Below are 14,207 nucleotides of genomic sequence, written 5' to 3'. Positions count from 1 at the left end.
GTTTCTCTTCTGTGATTGAAACATCATAACCCCCGTTGCTTTTAACGTTAACAAAAGGGACAAGAATTATAGAAACATGGTAGGATCAAACCAGAGGCTTAATTTCAACATTTTCCAAACAAAGATGTGAGAGGATGCATTAAAACTTAATGGTATATTGATTGACCTCCAAAAACAGAAGCCTGTCTGCCATGTGATGTGTTGTAATGTACAGCCCTTACTCTTTACTGTTGTATTTATAAACTCAGATGGGTTAAACATGCAAGTTTCCAGTGTTAAGCACTTAGTCACTTACCAATATAGTTTATATAAAGACAAAAAAACATTTTGTTGTAGAGCGTCCTCATTTAACTGTTCACTGTTAAAAGCAGCTTCCCAACAGCAGCACAACACAATTAAGACATTTTAAGCTCCGTAGACGACGACGATGATGATGATGATGAAGATGATGATGGTGAGCTACTGAGACATTATTTTGACATAATTTCATTTGAGGTTGTAAAGCTACTTGTAATTTGTCACAGAAAGTGGAAGAGGCACAGATGTGTGTAGTTCAGATTTGTGTTGAAGCTCAGAGGTGTTTACCTGCTGCACTTCAGCACCAGGATCAGCTGCACAGCCCTCAGCTGGCTGGTTGAATGGAGCTGTCCAAGTGCTGAAACCAGGACACACATCACAGTTTGAATCAGTTTTATAACCAGTCAGGTTTTCACATATGAGGAATTCATCTTGGTGTTTTAGTGCATAATATTAAACGCTGACAAACAGAGCTTCAAAAAACTGAAAAGACTGAAAACAAACAAAACAAAACAAACAAACAAATTCCTATTACCTCCCACACAATCTGCTATTGGCATCAGCGTCCCGTCACACTTGAACTTGTTCTATGGCACTTATCTAAATTGTTGTCTCCTGACTAGATCCTTGCTTGTGTTGTATCTGCTCTCACATGTACGTCGCTTTGGATAAAAGTGTCTGCCAAATTAAATTGTAAAAAAAAAAAAAGATTTTTAAAAGCAAGTGCAGCTAATCTGTAGACTGTTATAAATAAAGACAAATAAGCAGCAAATGTAGCAAATCCAAGGGATTATAACTAATGAAGAATAATGGAAATATTTACATTGTGCAGGAATTTGCAAACTAACAATGTGCAAAACTACATAATATTTAGTGTAAACAAAAGAGTAAGCTAAGTGCCACTCAGGTGCTACTTTATTAAACTGTGTATGTGTTTTATTCAACATATAAATACACCACTGTATTCAAAAACACCAACATATTTGTGTCAACAGGCAAATTGTAGAACATATGCAAATAAAGTGTAGCACTTTTGTTGTCCCAACTCTCCCAGAGCTGGTACCTCCTCCATTTCCTTTGTGCACTTTTTTAGTATAAACACACTATTCTCACAAAATTGGTGTAAAATGTTGAACTGTGACTGATGTTTTTTGCAGCAGCTGCAAAAACAAACAAGGACTAAAAGGGGCAAATTGAGCCCTCATCATAGAAGCAACACAATATTTAAAGCAAGACGAGAAGTGTGTGCAACAACAGATGTGTTTTCTTCTTTTAACGTCCTCTTTAAACTGCACCACGTTAATTAACAAGGCTAACTGCTTCTTTTGGCTGATTTATTCTCAATTTGAATATAACAAAACAACATGAGGTCAAAGACTTTACTATTGCCTTGTTCTACATGTTCTTTGTAGGACGACTCGTTGCCACCCCTTCCTTCTGTCACAGCTGATCATAAGAATAAAAAAAATAACTACCGCGTATTGATCAATTCATGAGGGAAAAGATTTGCACCTCCAAAAGTTTGCAAATTGTAAGTTTGCACAAAGACGTGGCCCTAAGAGGTGATCATAACATATATTAACTATATTACATCCCTTTAAATACTGCTGGTAATGAAGTACTTGAAGCAAAAACCATGGACACGTAATTCAAAGTGATTTTTATTTCAGTCAGGCTAAATCGGCTTCAATACCAAAGAAATGTAAAAATAAAAATAGTACAACAAAGTACATCATTTTACAAATACTCATAATGAAGGTCTGACATATCAGAATAATCAAATAAATTCAAACATGTCACAGTCATAACAAAAATAGAAAAAGTCAATACAGTACATAGAATGCATTAGGAGCTATATATTGAAGTGTTTGCTATACCGTAGACTTTACAAAATTCTACTAGAAAAAACTCCCAATACCAATGAAATATCAGGTAATACAAAATGTAAAAAAAAAAATACAAACAATACAACAACAAAAAAAAACAACAACAAAAAAAAAACACTTGTGATGTGAGTGTGTGTGTGTGCATTCATACAGGTGCAATCTGCATGCAAATCTGCCTCAGTGTGACAAATGATAAAAGCAGCTACAGTTTGTAAATGATTGTGTGTCGTCGGAGCGACAGCAGCTGTTTAAAACAACATGTGAAAAGGATGATGTCACTGCCAAACTATTTCTAAAAAGCTAGCACAAAAACGTCTCTGAGAAAAGGATGTATCTTTATGGTCACTAGTTTCATGTGTTGGATGGGCTAAAATGTGGAACCGCCGTTAGTTTCTCTGATAAGAACAGTATTAACAAACACTGACTGAAACCAGAGCATCAGCTCTGTCTGATGGAGAAACAATGTTCACAAATGGCATCATACTTAAAGTTGTATTCTTAATGAGCCCAGGCTGCAGTATGCGCTCAGTTGTGTAGTGTTTGGTTGAAGCAACTGATCTCTAACAGAATCAGTAATGAAAACTTGTTTTTTTTCTGTTTTTTTTTTTTTTTTTTTTAAAGTAGCAACACCAAAAGCATTTGTGCTAACAGACTTAATTTTACCATCTTTGTGCCCCTGATTGAAGACAAAGATGATTGATGGTGCTTATGATGAGCTCCCTTTGAGCAGTCACTGTGTTTCATATGAAGCTGGACCTTGGCACTGACCGGCTCCCGCTCAGGGAAACCTTTTCAAAAGATAAATGCCCCAATGGATCAGACAAGAGTACACGGACAAATGTCACTACAAAAGCCCACTAGTAACCAGAACAATAACAAGAATAATAATAACAATAATAATAATAATCCTTGACTGTATATGTGGCGACGCTTTCCTGGCGTCACTTTCAGGGAGTAAAAATAGATAATTTGGCAGAAGAGAAACTGTGTTGTCTTGTCAGTCCACCCTGCGTCTTTGAGTGTGAAAGGGTGCACATAATTAGCAGTGATGCTAATCCGTTTTCTCCTGGGAGCTCCCATGGAGACAGCAGTTACTATGGTTACTGCATGCGCTCGGTCTCTGTGTCTAGTGTGTGTAACAGTCCAGGAGAACATGTGTGTCTATACTGTATTTACACACAATGTGTTTGACGGCGAGCCTCGGGGGACTTTGCAGGCAGGTTGGTAGTGACGGTTTGATCCTCGTTTTGACTTATCTGAGGTCTGTTTTGGTTCTGAGGGCCCCGTTGGCGCTGTAGATATGAAAGGCTTCTAAAGCTGATCTGCGGTCTGGCTCAGCTACATCTGGACGGAGCCTGGAGCTCCGGACTGAGAGGAGGTCTGACGTTTCGATCGAGGGTGTGGTCCTGGTGCTGAGGGGGTGGAGTTTGTAGTTGTGCTGTCACTCGGGGGCGGAGCTCTGGTTCTGCTGGTATATGGAGGCTTTGTCCTTCAGCAGAGCCAGGCACAGGTGGCAGCTCCAGCTCCCTAAAAAGCACATAAGCAAAGTGAGACAGGGATTCAAGGCTGTAGGTGTTAATGTACAAATACAGTGTTTACTGTCTGTGAGCATCACAGTCTTATTTAGGGAAAATAACTGGACTGTACAAACATCCATCCATCCATCCATTATCTATACACTGCATAATCCTCACTAGGGTCGCTGGGGGGCTGAAGCCTATCCCAGCTGACTTAGGGTGAAGGCAGGGGACACCCTGGACAGGTCGCCGTACAAACATGTTCCTGAGAAATATACTGTTCATACACTTCAGTGATGTTTAAACCCAAAACAGTTTCTGTCTGTTTCTTTGCTCCTGTAACATTTTTACTCATTGTGGGCTCATTGTTGACTACAGTATAAAGTCCTGCACCTCTGTGGAGACACAACAACAACGGCTAACGGTAACGGGAATTTAGAAATCTCTTTTGTGTAGTATATGAAGTTCTAATGCCAAATGTGTGACTCAACATATTACAGATATTTTCTTGCTCACTACTATTTTAATTACACTACATACGTGTCTCCTATCTGCACTGTACAAACACAGCCTGCAGCTCAGCCCTAGTCAGCCAAAAAGTCACAGAATTTTTGTCACATGAATGTTGATTGTTTGCTCTTTTTTTTTTAATCTGGTTGGAGCAGTTTGTTTATGGATAATTCTTAAATGAGACATGATGAAAGAATCAATGTTAAAGAAATATGATAGTTTAAAGTTTAGATTTGGTAAAGTTTCCCAACCCAACTGCTTGTCACACATGAGTAGTTTAATGACTGATGGAAAGTTTAAAATCTAACCATTCTTTCAGGTTACGTTCAGACTGCAGGACTCAATGCTCAATTCGGATTTTTTGTGAAATCCGATTTTTTTTGCGAGTTCGGTCACATTTCCAATTAAATGCGACTTGTATGTGATCTCCTGTGTGAACTTCGCAAAAGAGGACACAACGACGTCACACGCAGTGAGCATGCTCAGTGTTTGCCGAAGTAAACACGGATGGTAACAGTGGAACGTATCTTTCACATTTAAAGTTGTTGTCCAACTGGAGCCAGCACATTTACAACGTAATCACTTTAAGGGGAAGATTAAAAAGGAACCACTTCGGTTAGGGGGAAGAGCAACAAACCCCCAACTGAAACCAAAACTCAGGTGTTAGTCCCTCCTTTAGGATGTAAGTATCTGGAACTCCCAAGTAGTCACTCAGAACTGATGAAGCCTTTTGGATGAGAGGTGAAACATCCTCAAGGAACTCAAGCAAGTCCAGTTGCTACGATTAATCTATGAGAATAACCATGACCTGGATGACTGACAATCTTCACAGACATTAAAAAGGAAGAGAGCCAGGTTTTTGACCCCTAAGGCATTTTGTGGGGCAGTGGCAGCAACATCTGTACAGAGAAACGTGTGGGTGCAGAGTTGCACTTGGCCATTTCTTTGAAAATGTTTTCAAAAACCGCCCGGTTCCAATAAGACCCCTCAAGTTTGGCCTGAACAGAACTGCCCCCCCAAAATATTAATTAACTCAAACTTCGCTTTCCTTCCATTGATTGGACTCCACATTATCATCCACCATGGTTATTTTTTTTTTCTTCCCACTTCTGCCTACTTGACCGCAGAATAGTGACATGTGTCGTGCATCAATGACGTGTAGGTCGGATAAATGCGACCTGGCCATTCAGACAGAAGTCGCATGGCAAAAGATCACATACCTATCAGATTTAGGACCACATATCCAAGTGGATAGACTGTCATGAAAAGATCAGATACAGGTCGCATTAACCTGTTGTCTGAACGTAGCCTTAGTTTCTATCGGAAGTTTGTTTATATTTTTATGTATTGAGAAGCATTTATTTAATAAGAATGTGAAATACAATTATGTAGTTTAACAGTAATCCTCGTATTTCGAAGGGTGAGAGCTCTTGCTTTGTTTTTCCTAAGAGAGACTCCTGCATCTGTTTACTTACAACAATGTCAAGACTGTGCGTTTTGGGAAACTGCCAATGCACAGAGGGCCTGTTAAGAATGTATTTATGTGGTAAAGGTCACAAAGCCCTGTGAAAATTGCTGAGAGGTCTCTAAACTGCTAATTAGAGAATAAGGCAGCAGATCAGACCATCTGGGTTAGTGGCGGCCAAGAAGGTGACCTTTTCCCGACACTATCCCATTTGAACCCATCACAAACTGATGATATCAGCTGTGTTTAACAACATGCACAAGTCCCTCCAGGCTGTGAACTTGTGCGTTAAGGCTTCGGCTTACCCTCCGGTGGTTCAGTCATGGGTGGAGTTAGACAGTACATATGGTAGCCTCGGTCACAGTCGTCACAGAACAGTAGCTGGTCCTGTGAAAACACAACAACATGTTCAGTCCAATGAGAAGACAAAAAAACAAAAAATGAGCAGGCAGAAAAATGTGGGAGCAGTGAGACCATTCCTCGCAAAAACTCAACACTGCTTGTCATTTAAAGGAGCAGGTCCTTGTATATGCTTGTATTTAATGACCACAATGTGTCACCATTACATTTGAAAGTGTACACATTAAGGTACCTCAATTTATTGGTTCAGGAGGCTCACTTATGATTTATATCCAGTTTTGTGACTACAGTGCAGCTGTGGGCTAATATCCAGAGAGAGAAGAGTGCAGCCTTTTACTGCCACTCAAGGGATACTGCAATATTTAGTGCATCCACATTGTCTCTGGCTCATGTTTTGTCGTATTTTTGTTTAATCATAGTCCTGTGTCATCCTGTTTTTGTACTTTTCAGTTTTAATGATTCTGTAATCTTCATTTTCCTGATTTTGATTTTAAACCATGTGACATGTTTCCTCTAGAAGTCAATAAAGCAGAACTTTTCCAACAACTGTGACCAACTCGGCCCAAATATAAGACAACCCTGATTATAAGATGGCCCCCTCCCCTTTCCACCTTCTGTTTTTGAGAAAACACCTCTTTTGGGGTGAGACACCACTCATCCAAAGACAGTTTTTTTCTGTTGTTCAAGTAAAACATGAAATACAGTGGTATGTGATCTGACAAGTGTGCAGTTTGTCACGTACTCACACTCTCCCCTGACAGACTGTTTTCTTTGGCAATAAGTCATCAACTGACAGTTGTAAATATTTGCTGTTTGACTGGATTCCACTAAAAATAATGATAACTACCTGCAGTGATGATAAAAGATCCTACAAACAGGTTTTGAATTTCTTTCCTCTGAGGCAGCAACCTTCAAACTCCTGTACATGAAACTGAGCTTTGCAAACACTTCCATGATTATAAAACACTCCAAACCCTGACTAGCCTAGAAACATTAAGGCTCTAAACAACTCATTTTCATGACTGCCGTAGGGCTCCTATCACAAAAAAATAAATAAATCAACACATGATTTTTCATTGTCACTGAGTAGAAAGCTGCGTCCATTTTTTTTCAAACCTCATGTCTTTGAGGGGGGGACTTGTATATTTGAGTCAATGCAGTACATCGGCTTCCTGAGCTATTTACATAATGTAGATGGATATTTATCACATTAAAACATCACAATGAGACTAAGCATAGGCCTGACACGCTGAGACTAAGCAGAACAATTACACTGAGTCTGAACTGTAAACGTAGAACAATGTTGCTGCTTCTCAAGCTGCTCTGTATTGCGTCCCTGTGCTTTGATACTATTTAACACTAGGGTGGAAATTACTTTTGTATTATGTTTAAAATGTAAACATCTACTAGCCACTGGCAGATTCATGTTCAAATTTACCAGCCACTGAAAAATTAACCAGGACTATTTTTGTCTGAAATGTACCAGTCACCTCAATATGTTACCAGTGTTTGGCTGGTGGCTGGTGTAAATTTCTATTTAACTTCCATTTAATGCAGTACAACAAAATAACTGTGGCAAAGATCCCAATAATGGGATATTTTGAAATGTCCTGCCCTTTTTGGTCCTGAATAAACTCCACTGGTTCAATCACACGAAACAATTTCTTGAAGCACTACTTTGATTCAGTCAGGCAAAATGAGTTTTGTTTACTTTACTTTTTTTAGCAACAGATTGTAAGCACAACAGCGCAACTCATTGGGAAACACTGAACACATATTTGCTGGGAATATCTATAGCTCTATAGCTCACATCATTCTCCGAGGTGCCACAAACGTTGCAGCACTTGCACTCGATGCACTGCCAGCGGTAGGTCTTCACTGCAGCCATCATCACTGGTGTGAACTGCAGGCACGTCGGGTGGCCTTCAGAAAGTAGAGGGAGAAATGTTAAATCAAAACCATTGAGACGGTTGTTCAACCCCAGTGACTGCAATGACTGCCTAAACATAGCTTAGCAACCGTAACAAGACAGCAGATTTGTGAAACTTTGGATTTCTCCACATGATGAAGCAATCAGAGTGGTGCTAAAGATCTCTTTCTGAAACTGAAACCACAACCCCAAAAGTCTAAGGAATGCACTAAGTCAAGCCAAGTCAATTTACTCAAATGCACATATTAACACACATGCACAAAAAAGACCACAGTGCTGCACAACACCACACAATTAAAACTATAAAAAGAAGTTAAAAACAAATTAGGATGGTGTATTTATCTGCTCTAATGTAGGCTGTAACAATTAACGTGTTCAGCTAACGATCTAAAGTTAGCCTTCAGACCAAAGAGCATATCGAACAACAGTAGTTAGTGGGGCAACAGATTTAGTTTGTACCTCTGGAAACTGTATACATGCCATGTGATAACAGATAGCTCAAGGCTCTGGCTTTGTGAGAACATGTAAAGTTCGTACCTGAGCGTCCACAGTCTGAGCAGGATACCAGCTCTTCTGACTGACCAGTCTTCTGGTTTAAGGTGGAGTCTCCCAGACAGAAGTCACAGTAGTCGTTGGGCAGTGCCAGTCCGTTGGGACCCTTCTTAGTTGCTGAGCAGGAGAATGAGTGAAGACAGTATTCAGTGCACATTAGAACTGTCGCTTTAGGCCATCAAGGAAAATCAGTTAAAAACATCTTTCTTCCTCCAGATGAGTCTCTAACTGTAATTGAATACAATTTTGATTAAAACTTTTAAGTACAAACCTGCCCATGTCATGTCTGCCAACGACATTCTTTAATCTCTGTAACTGACTGATGATGTATTGAATGTGATCCAAACTAATGAATGAGTGACAAACTGACAAAACGCACTTGTTGTATGCATTTGCTAACACGGTGTCGCGTGCACAAAGAAAAAAAAACAAAAAAAAAAAACAGCAATGCGATGAATATGTTGGGGGGGGGAAAAAGATGAATGATATGCTGAAAAAATGCCAAGAGTCCCAACTGTGCAAGCAAGTTTCAGTCAGGAACACTGGCCAAATCCCAAATTTGGAATTCAAAATCATGAAAATCAAAAAATGAAAAGAGCGGAACAAAAAAAAAAAAATGAAAAAAAAAAAAGAATGAGAGAGAGACTTCCCTTGAACAAACATACACATGCTACACAGCATGCAACCAAACCTCCCTCCCCTCTCTCTCTCCGTCTCTCTCTCTCTCAGCACTAGAGCGTGACTCACTCTTCTGCTCCTCTGGCTGGCGAGGAGTGGGTGGTGCCTCGATCTCCTCGCGGTCCTCGCCCTCCTCCTCGGCCAGGTGAGAGTGTGTATAGTGGTAGCTCAGGCCAGGACGGTTCTTGTAGCGCTTCCCACAGACTGACACACACACACACGATCATACAAAAGTGTTACAGTGATGGCGGCTCATTCTAACTGCCGTCCAAAAAGGCCCAAGGTGGAACCAAGGTGGAAGTGCGTCGTTCACCACCCCGAAACCAGCTTTTCCATTATTTTTGAAAATTTATTTTCACAAAATGAATTTTTGGCAGACACGCTAGTAGCAAACTCATACAGCGGAAGTGAGCATTTGCACAGTGAGCTAGAGCCAACAGGTAGTTACAGAGCACACACGCGGCAGCATCTCAAGAAAAAAAGACAAAAAATAAAAAACAACAACCAAAAAACAAAAACAAAAAAACGCATCCAGTAGAGCAACTTTTCCAATCTCTATTAGTTCCTGGTGGGGTCTTTCAGATAACGCCATGCATGGCAGAAGGCTTGTCTTTGTCTTTCAGGGGGAAAAAGCAAAAGCCTCTTGCTCACATGCATGGCACACACAGACATTGCAAAGGAAACTTCTACTCACTGTCGCAGGCGTAAGGTTTATCCCTCTCCTCCAGTGCTGCAGCTGCAGCCTCCGTTTTCTTCTTGCCATTCTTGTCACTGCGGCCCTAAAGAACCCATTGAGACAGACAGCACTACTGAAACAACAAGTCACACTGTTCATATACTTAACTGTTTTTGGCTTAGCAATATTTTAGAACTCCACGGAGCACCTGTGATGTAGAAAAATTACAGAATTAAACAGCATTTTTTTAAAAATCGGAGACTAACACTGGCACAACGCATTGATGTAGGCAGTATCCAGAACACATGAAGAAACTAACTAGAACCACATTTCTTTTTTTTTTTAAAGCGCCAGCACTGAAACTAAACATGAGCACTTAAGTATGATAATAACACTGTGGTATTTTCTGCCCTGCATTGATCTTCAGCGCGGAACTGACTGCTGATTAAGTCAAAAGACGCTCACCTTGGACTTGCTCTTGCCTCGTCTCTTGGGGGTCTCATCCTCAAAGTCTTCATCATCCAGATCATCCAAGTAATCATCGTGGTCCAGTACTCTCTGCAGTAAGAGAGTCTGGATTAGTTTGCCATATGACACGTATTAACTCTACATTATTATTATACAGCCAGCATGTAGCATCTTTTAAAAACTTGCCTTCAAGTTGTTCAACAGTCATAATGACACTGGAGATCGTAGTTTTCATTCCTAAACGTCGATGTCTATAGTGCACTGTGGTTTTATGAAAGCTGTGTGTTTCAACACTGCTGTGCATGTTAGAGCCCAAATAGAGATATGAGCTGAAAACTAGCAATAGCGATAAAGCACCTCAGTTTCATGCTCTGTAGCGGAACTGCTGAATAAAATGATTCTGCCAATTATCTGCTTAGACCACTGAGCTACACTAAGTCACTGAGCGTTGATTGTTTGAGAATACATTTCTGAAGTTTGGTGAAACAATGTGCCGTGCCTGAACAGGAAGATTTTTGCTACAATTATCTGTATTCGGAATCATGACGTGAATACATTCACTGTTTGAAAGGCTTGTGAAATTGTCAGAAAAATGTGTGATTTCTTATTGTTAATTGCTTGTTGCTGTTAGTCAACTCTGCATCAGCAATTTGGAAACTGCAATATACTTGAATAACAGTATAGATTACAGTAAAATGAAACACCAGATGAAACACCTCTATACATGTCATAAAAGATTTGGGGAAGATATCAGCCCCCGACCGTGACAGACCTCAAAGTGGAGAAATCACGGAGGTTTAGCCTGATCACTGGGAAAAATGCCACTGAGGAATAGCTTTGCAAGCACAAAGCAAAACAGGCAAACATGATCAAACCTATCTGTTAACATTATCACACAAGAAAGACCTGGTCTTTAAATAAAATTACTTTTGCGTGATTATTTCTAAAACGTCAGATGCTGTAGTTTGTTGCCCTTCTAACACCACAGCATGCTAAGTTTATCGGTGCATCTCAACATCTGCCAGCCTTACTAAGACACAACATTCGCATTCAGTCAGCTTTGAGTCTCACCTTTCGGATGCGCCCAGAGGATGTGTGAGTGGCTGTTGATGTAGCAGGAGGTTCCACAGTGGCTGAATCATCCTCAGGGCCGCGGACGTCCGACACGCCACTCCTCCTATCAAGGGGCTCCCCTTTCAGCAGCGCCTCCAAACTGCTGCCATCCACGGCTCCCAAAGCATCACGCTTCAGACCCAGCTCCAAATCTGCTGCACAGAACGAGCAGAACAGTAATGCATGCATTGGTATATCACACTAACAGCCAGACATACTAGCCTGTACAAATTAATTTATCGATTAACGTAACTGGGCCTCCTACTAACAACTAATAAATAAGGACTACTGCGAACTGAACTTTAACAGTAAAGTTCTACCAGCATGAATAAATCCAACCCATCAAATGTTGTTGGGGGTGGTAAAGGTGTTTGATCAGAGAAAGTACCTGCTTTGAGAGGAGGAAAGGCCAAGCGGGGGTCCTCAGGGGGATGAGAACGCCGTTTCTTTCTCCAGCGACGAGCTGGGTAAGTGTACAGCTGCCCTGGAGCCACACCTGATGTGGCACAGAACAGTGCAAATGGGAAAGTTTTAATGTGGTCTAGGAAACTATGAAAATACTTCTGTCTTTTTGTGTTTTGAAAGGTGTTTTTCTGTTCAGATGGCATGCTACAGGTATCACTACATTAGCAAAGAATTATAAAAACAGGTTCAAACAAGAAGTTCTAAACGAATTCTCTTAGTTTTTAATCACAGTTGGCTGAGTATTTATAAAACAATAGCATGAATGGATTATATGATGAGGATACAAATAATAATGAAAGACAATTATTCATCACAGAAAATCATCACTCAACACTACTTAAATACCTGCACTCCGGTGTCTCTTCTCCATCCAGATGTAACAGTTAGACTGGGCCACACCAGTCTGAGAGTCCAGGAAAGGCATGAGGATGCTGCGCTCAGCACACAGACGAGCATTGTAACTGTGACACTGCTCCATAGCATCTCTGTAATACTGCTCTCCCAGCCTGAAATGTGAAAGATGGACACTGACAGGTCAAATAACACAAATCAGGATAGATTGTTAATAATCACTGCTGGAGAAATATTGCAAATTAAACAAAGTAAAAATAATAAGCATCCTGTGAAACAAAGTAGAGCTACACGTAACAAGTGCAAGCACTAATCATAACTGAATATGTGTTCTCAAATAAACATTTATTTCTGGAATGTCTTGAATAGTTTTTACTGTTGCTTTATTTCAACATTCTTAACTAAATAATAAATTGACATACTACAAGCCACTGACTGGCTTTTTCTGTAGCTCTCAATTGCATTTTAATCAGCTTTATCAAACATTATGACATTGGTATGTACTAAGTTGAGCACACAATATAAAGTTTAAAAATACACTTTTAGGTGTTCTCTGCTCAACAAACCATGCAATAGTGACATTGTTTTCCACCTAAAATATTTTACCTAAAGCATATCTGTTTCCATCGCAATTTATTTAACTTGTTAAGTTTCAAGAAGACTCCTGCATACTGTGTGTGGAAGTCTTTTGAAACTTTTGGATATGCTGTTTCCTCTCCTATGCACGTGTCTCTTGACATACAGTTCCCTTGTGACACTTATCTGTTAACATTCAAATCTGCAACAAACTAATATCATCGGATGTATAACAGTCAGGTTAATTTTTTAGTTGGGTCTACTATGTAGTATGCTTTTGCACAATGCAACGAAGAGAAAATGATAAATTCATGATAAAAACTAATTTTCAAATTAATAGAAATTATTTTAATGATTTTGTGGCTGATATAACCGTTCAGTGCCGCAGTGATCAAAAGCACTTTATGTGTTCACACAAATAGAATTTCGACGAGCTGCGGCACAAGGTAGCATTGAAATGTCTGCAAATGGCTCCACGAGACAACCTATTGCTACTTTGCTTGCATATTGCAGCATTTTGACACTCTGTAATTGAGAAATGTCTCTCCTGTCGCTATGTTAATGCTCGGTATGATCACAATTATCACACGGCAGCCATTTTCGGTGTGTTTCAAATGAGTGATCACTCTGGTATACGAGTAACTGCCTTCCTCACAGATACTGTATTAATTCTCAGCTTCTCTTTGTCGCATTGTTGTATCACACTGCTCACAGACTGTTGCTCTGGCTTTAAGTTCACCGTATTTATTTATTTACAGGACACATATAACCAAGCCTAGTTTGATTACAAAAACCAACATTAACAGTAACGATGCAGGAGTGTCGGAACAAAAGGTTGATTGTTAGCAAGTCTCTCGTCACAACAAAGCGCCCGCCAACCTGACAGGTTACTGAAAAATTAACTCTCTCCTTCATCTGCAAGCGGCTGACTATTAGCAGGCTGATGATACTGTGTGTAATACCACATTAAACACACCCAAGAGCAGCGGAGTTAGGCATTAGTAGTGGCTCAAACACAGCTCCACAATGGATTTGGCTCATTTATATGTGCCCACAGCTAACAGGCTAACCTTAGCACAGAGGATAACGATATTCTCTTGGGACAATTATTGTATTCAACACTGAGGACGCGCTGTGAACAGTTTTCGGCCCTCTGCAGTAACATGATAAACAACCAATTAAACGTGCTTCTCTGTGTCGCTGGGAGCTTTACTCTTACGATAAATAAAGATAAACTTACACTTTCACAACACTGTCGACGGCCGCCGCCATGTTTGCTTATTGCAGTTGTGTGAAGTGCCACTGCGCCTGCGCACAGACGTTAGCGACCGTTGCTGCCTCCTGCGGTGTAAAACAGGAAGTG

General features: G+C 40.2%; 1 protein-coding gene across 3 annotated transcripts; it reads right to left on the bottom strand.

The window, feature by feature from the left end:
• Nucleotides 1-1,940: 1,940 nt before the first annotated feature.
• Nucleotides 1,941-14,145, bottom strand: LOC103356242 (zinc finger protein ubi-d4). Of its 3 annotated transcripts, none has more exons than XM_008280325.1 (11): nucleotides 14,085-14,145; nucleotides 12,263-12,423; nucleotides 11,841-11,948; nucleotides 11,411-11,607; nucleotides 10,337-10,429; nucleotides 9,890-9,974; nucleotides 9,265-9,399; nucleotides 8,503-8,634; nucleotides 7,846-7,958; nucleotides 5,981-6,062; nucleotides 1,941-3,710 (listed from the first exon to the last, which is right to left on the bottom strand). In XM_008280325.1, the coding sequence occupies exons 1-11, from the start codon at nucleotides 14,114-14,116 to the stop codon at nucleotides 3,625-3,627; spliced, it is 1,224 nt and encodes a 407-aa protein (XP_008278547.1). In that variant the 5' UTR covers nucleotides 14,117-14,145; the 3' UTR covers nucleotides 1,941-3,624. The 3 variants fall into 3 exon arrangements, with proteins under 3 accessions (XP_008278547.1, XP_008278548.1, XP_008278549.1); XM_008280326.1 differs by having other exon boundaries at nucleotides 11,411-11,604; XM_008280327.1 differs by lacking the exon at nucleotides 9,265-9,399.
• Nucleotides 14,146-14,207: the final 62 nt, after the last annotated feature.

Source organism: Stegastes partitus, unplaced genomic scaffold (genome assembly GCF_000690725.1).
Source record: "Stegastes partitus isolate 25-593 unplaced genomic scaffold, Stegastes_partitus-1.0.2 Scaffold190, whole genome shotgun sequence".
Taxonomy (NCBI): Eukaryota; Metazoa; Chordata; class Actinopteri; family Pomacentridae; genus Stegastes; species Stegastes partitus.
This window is presented reverse-complemented; position numbering and strand designations above follow the sequence as displayed.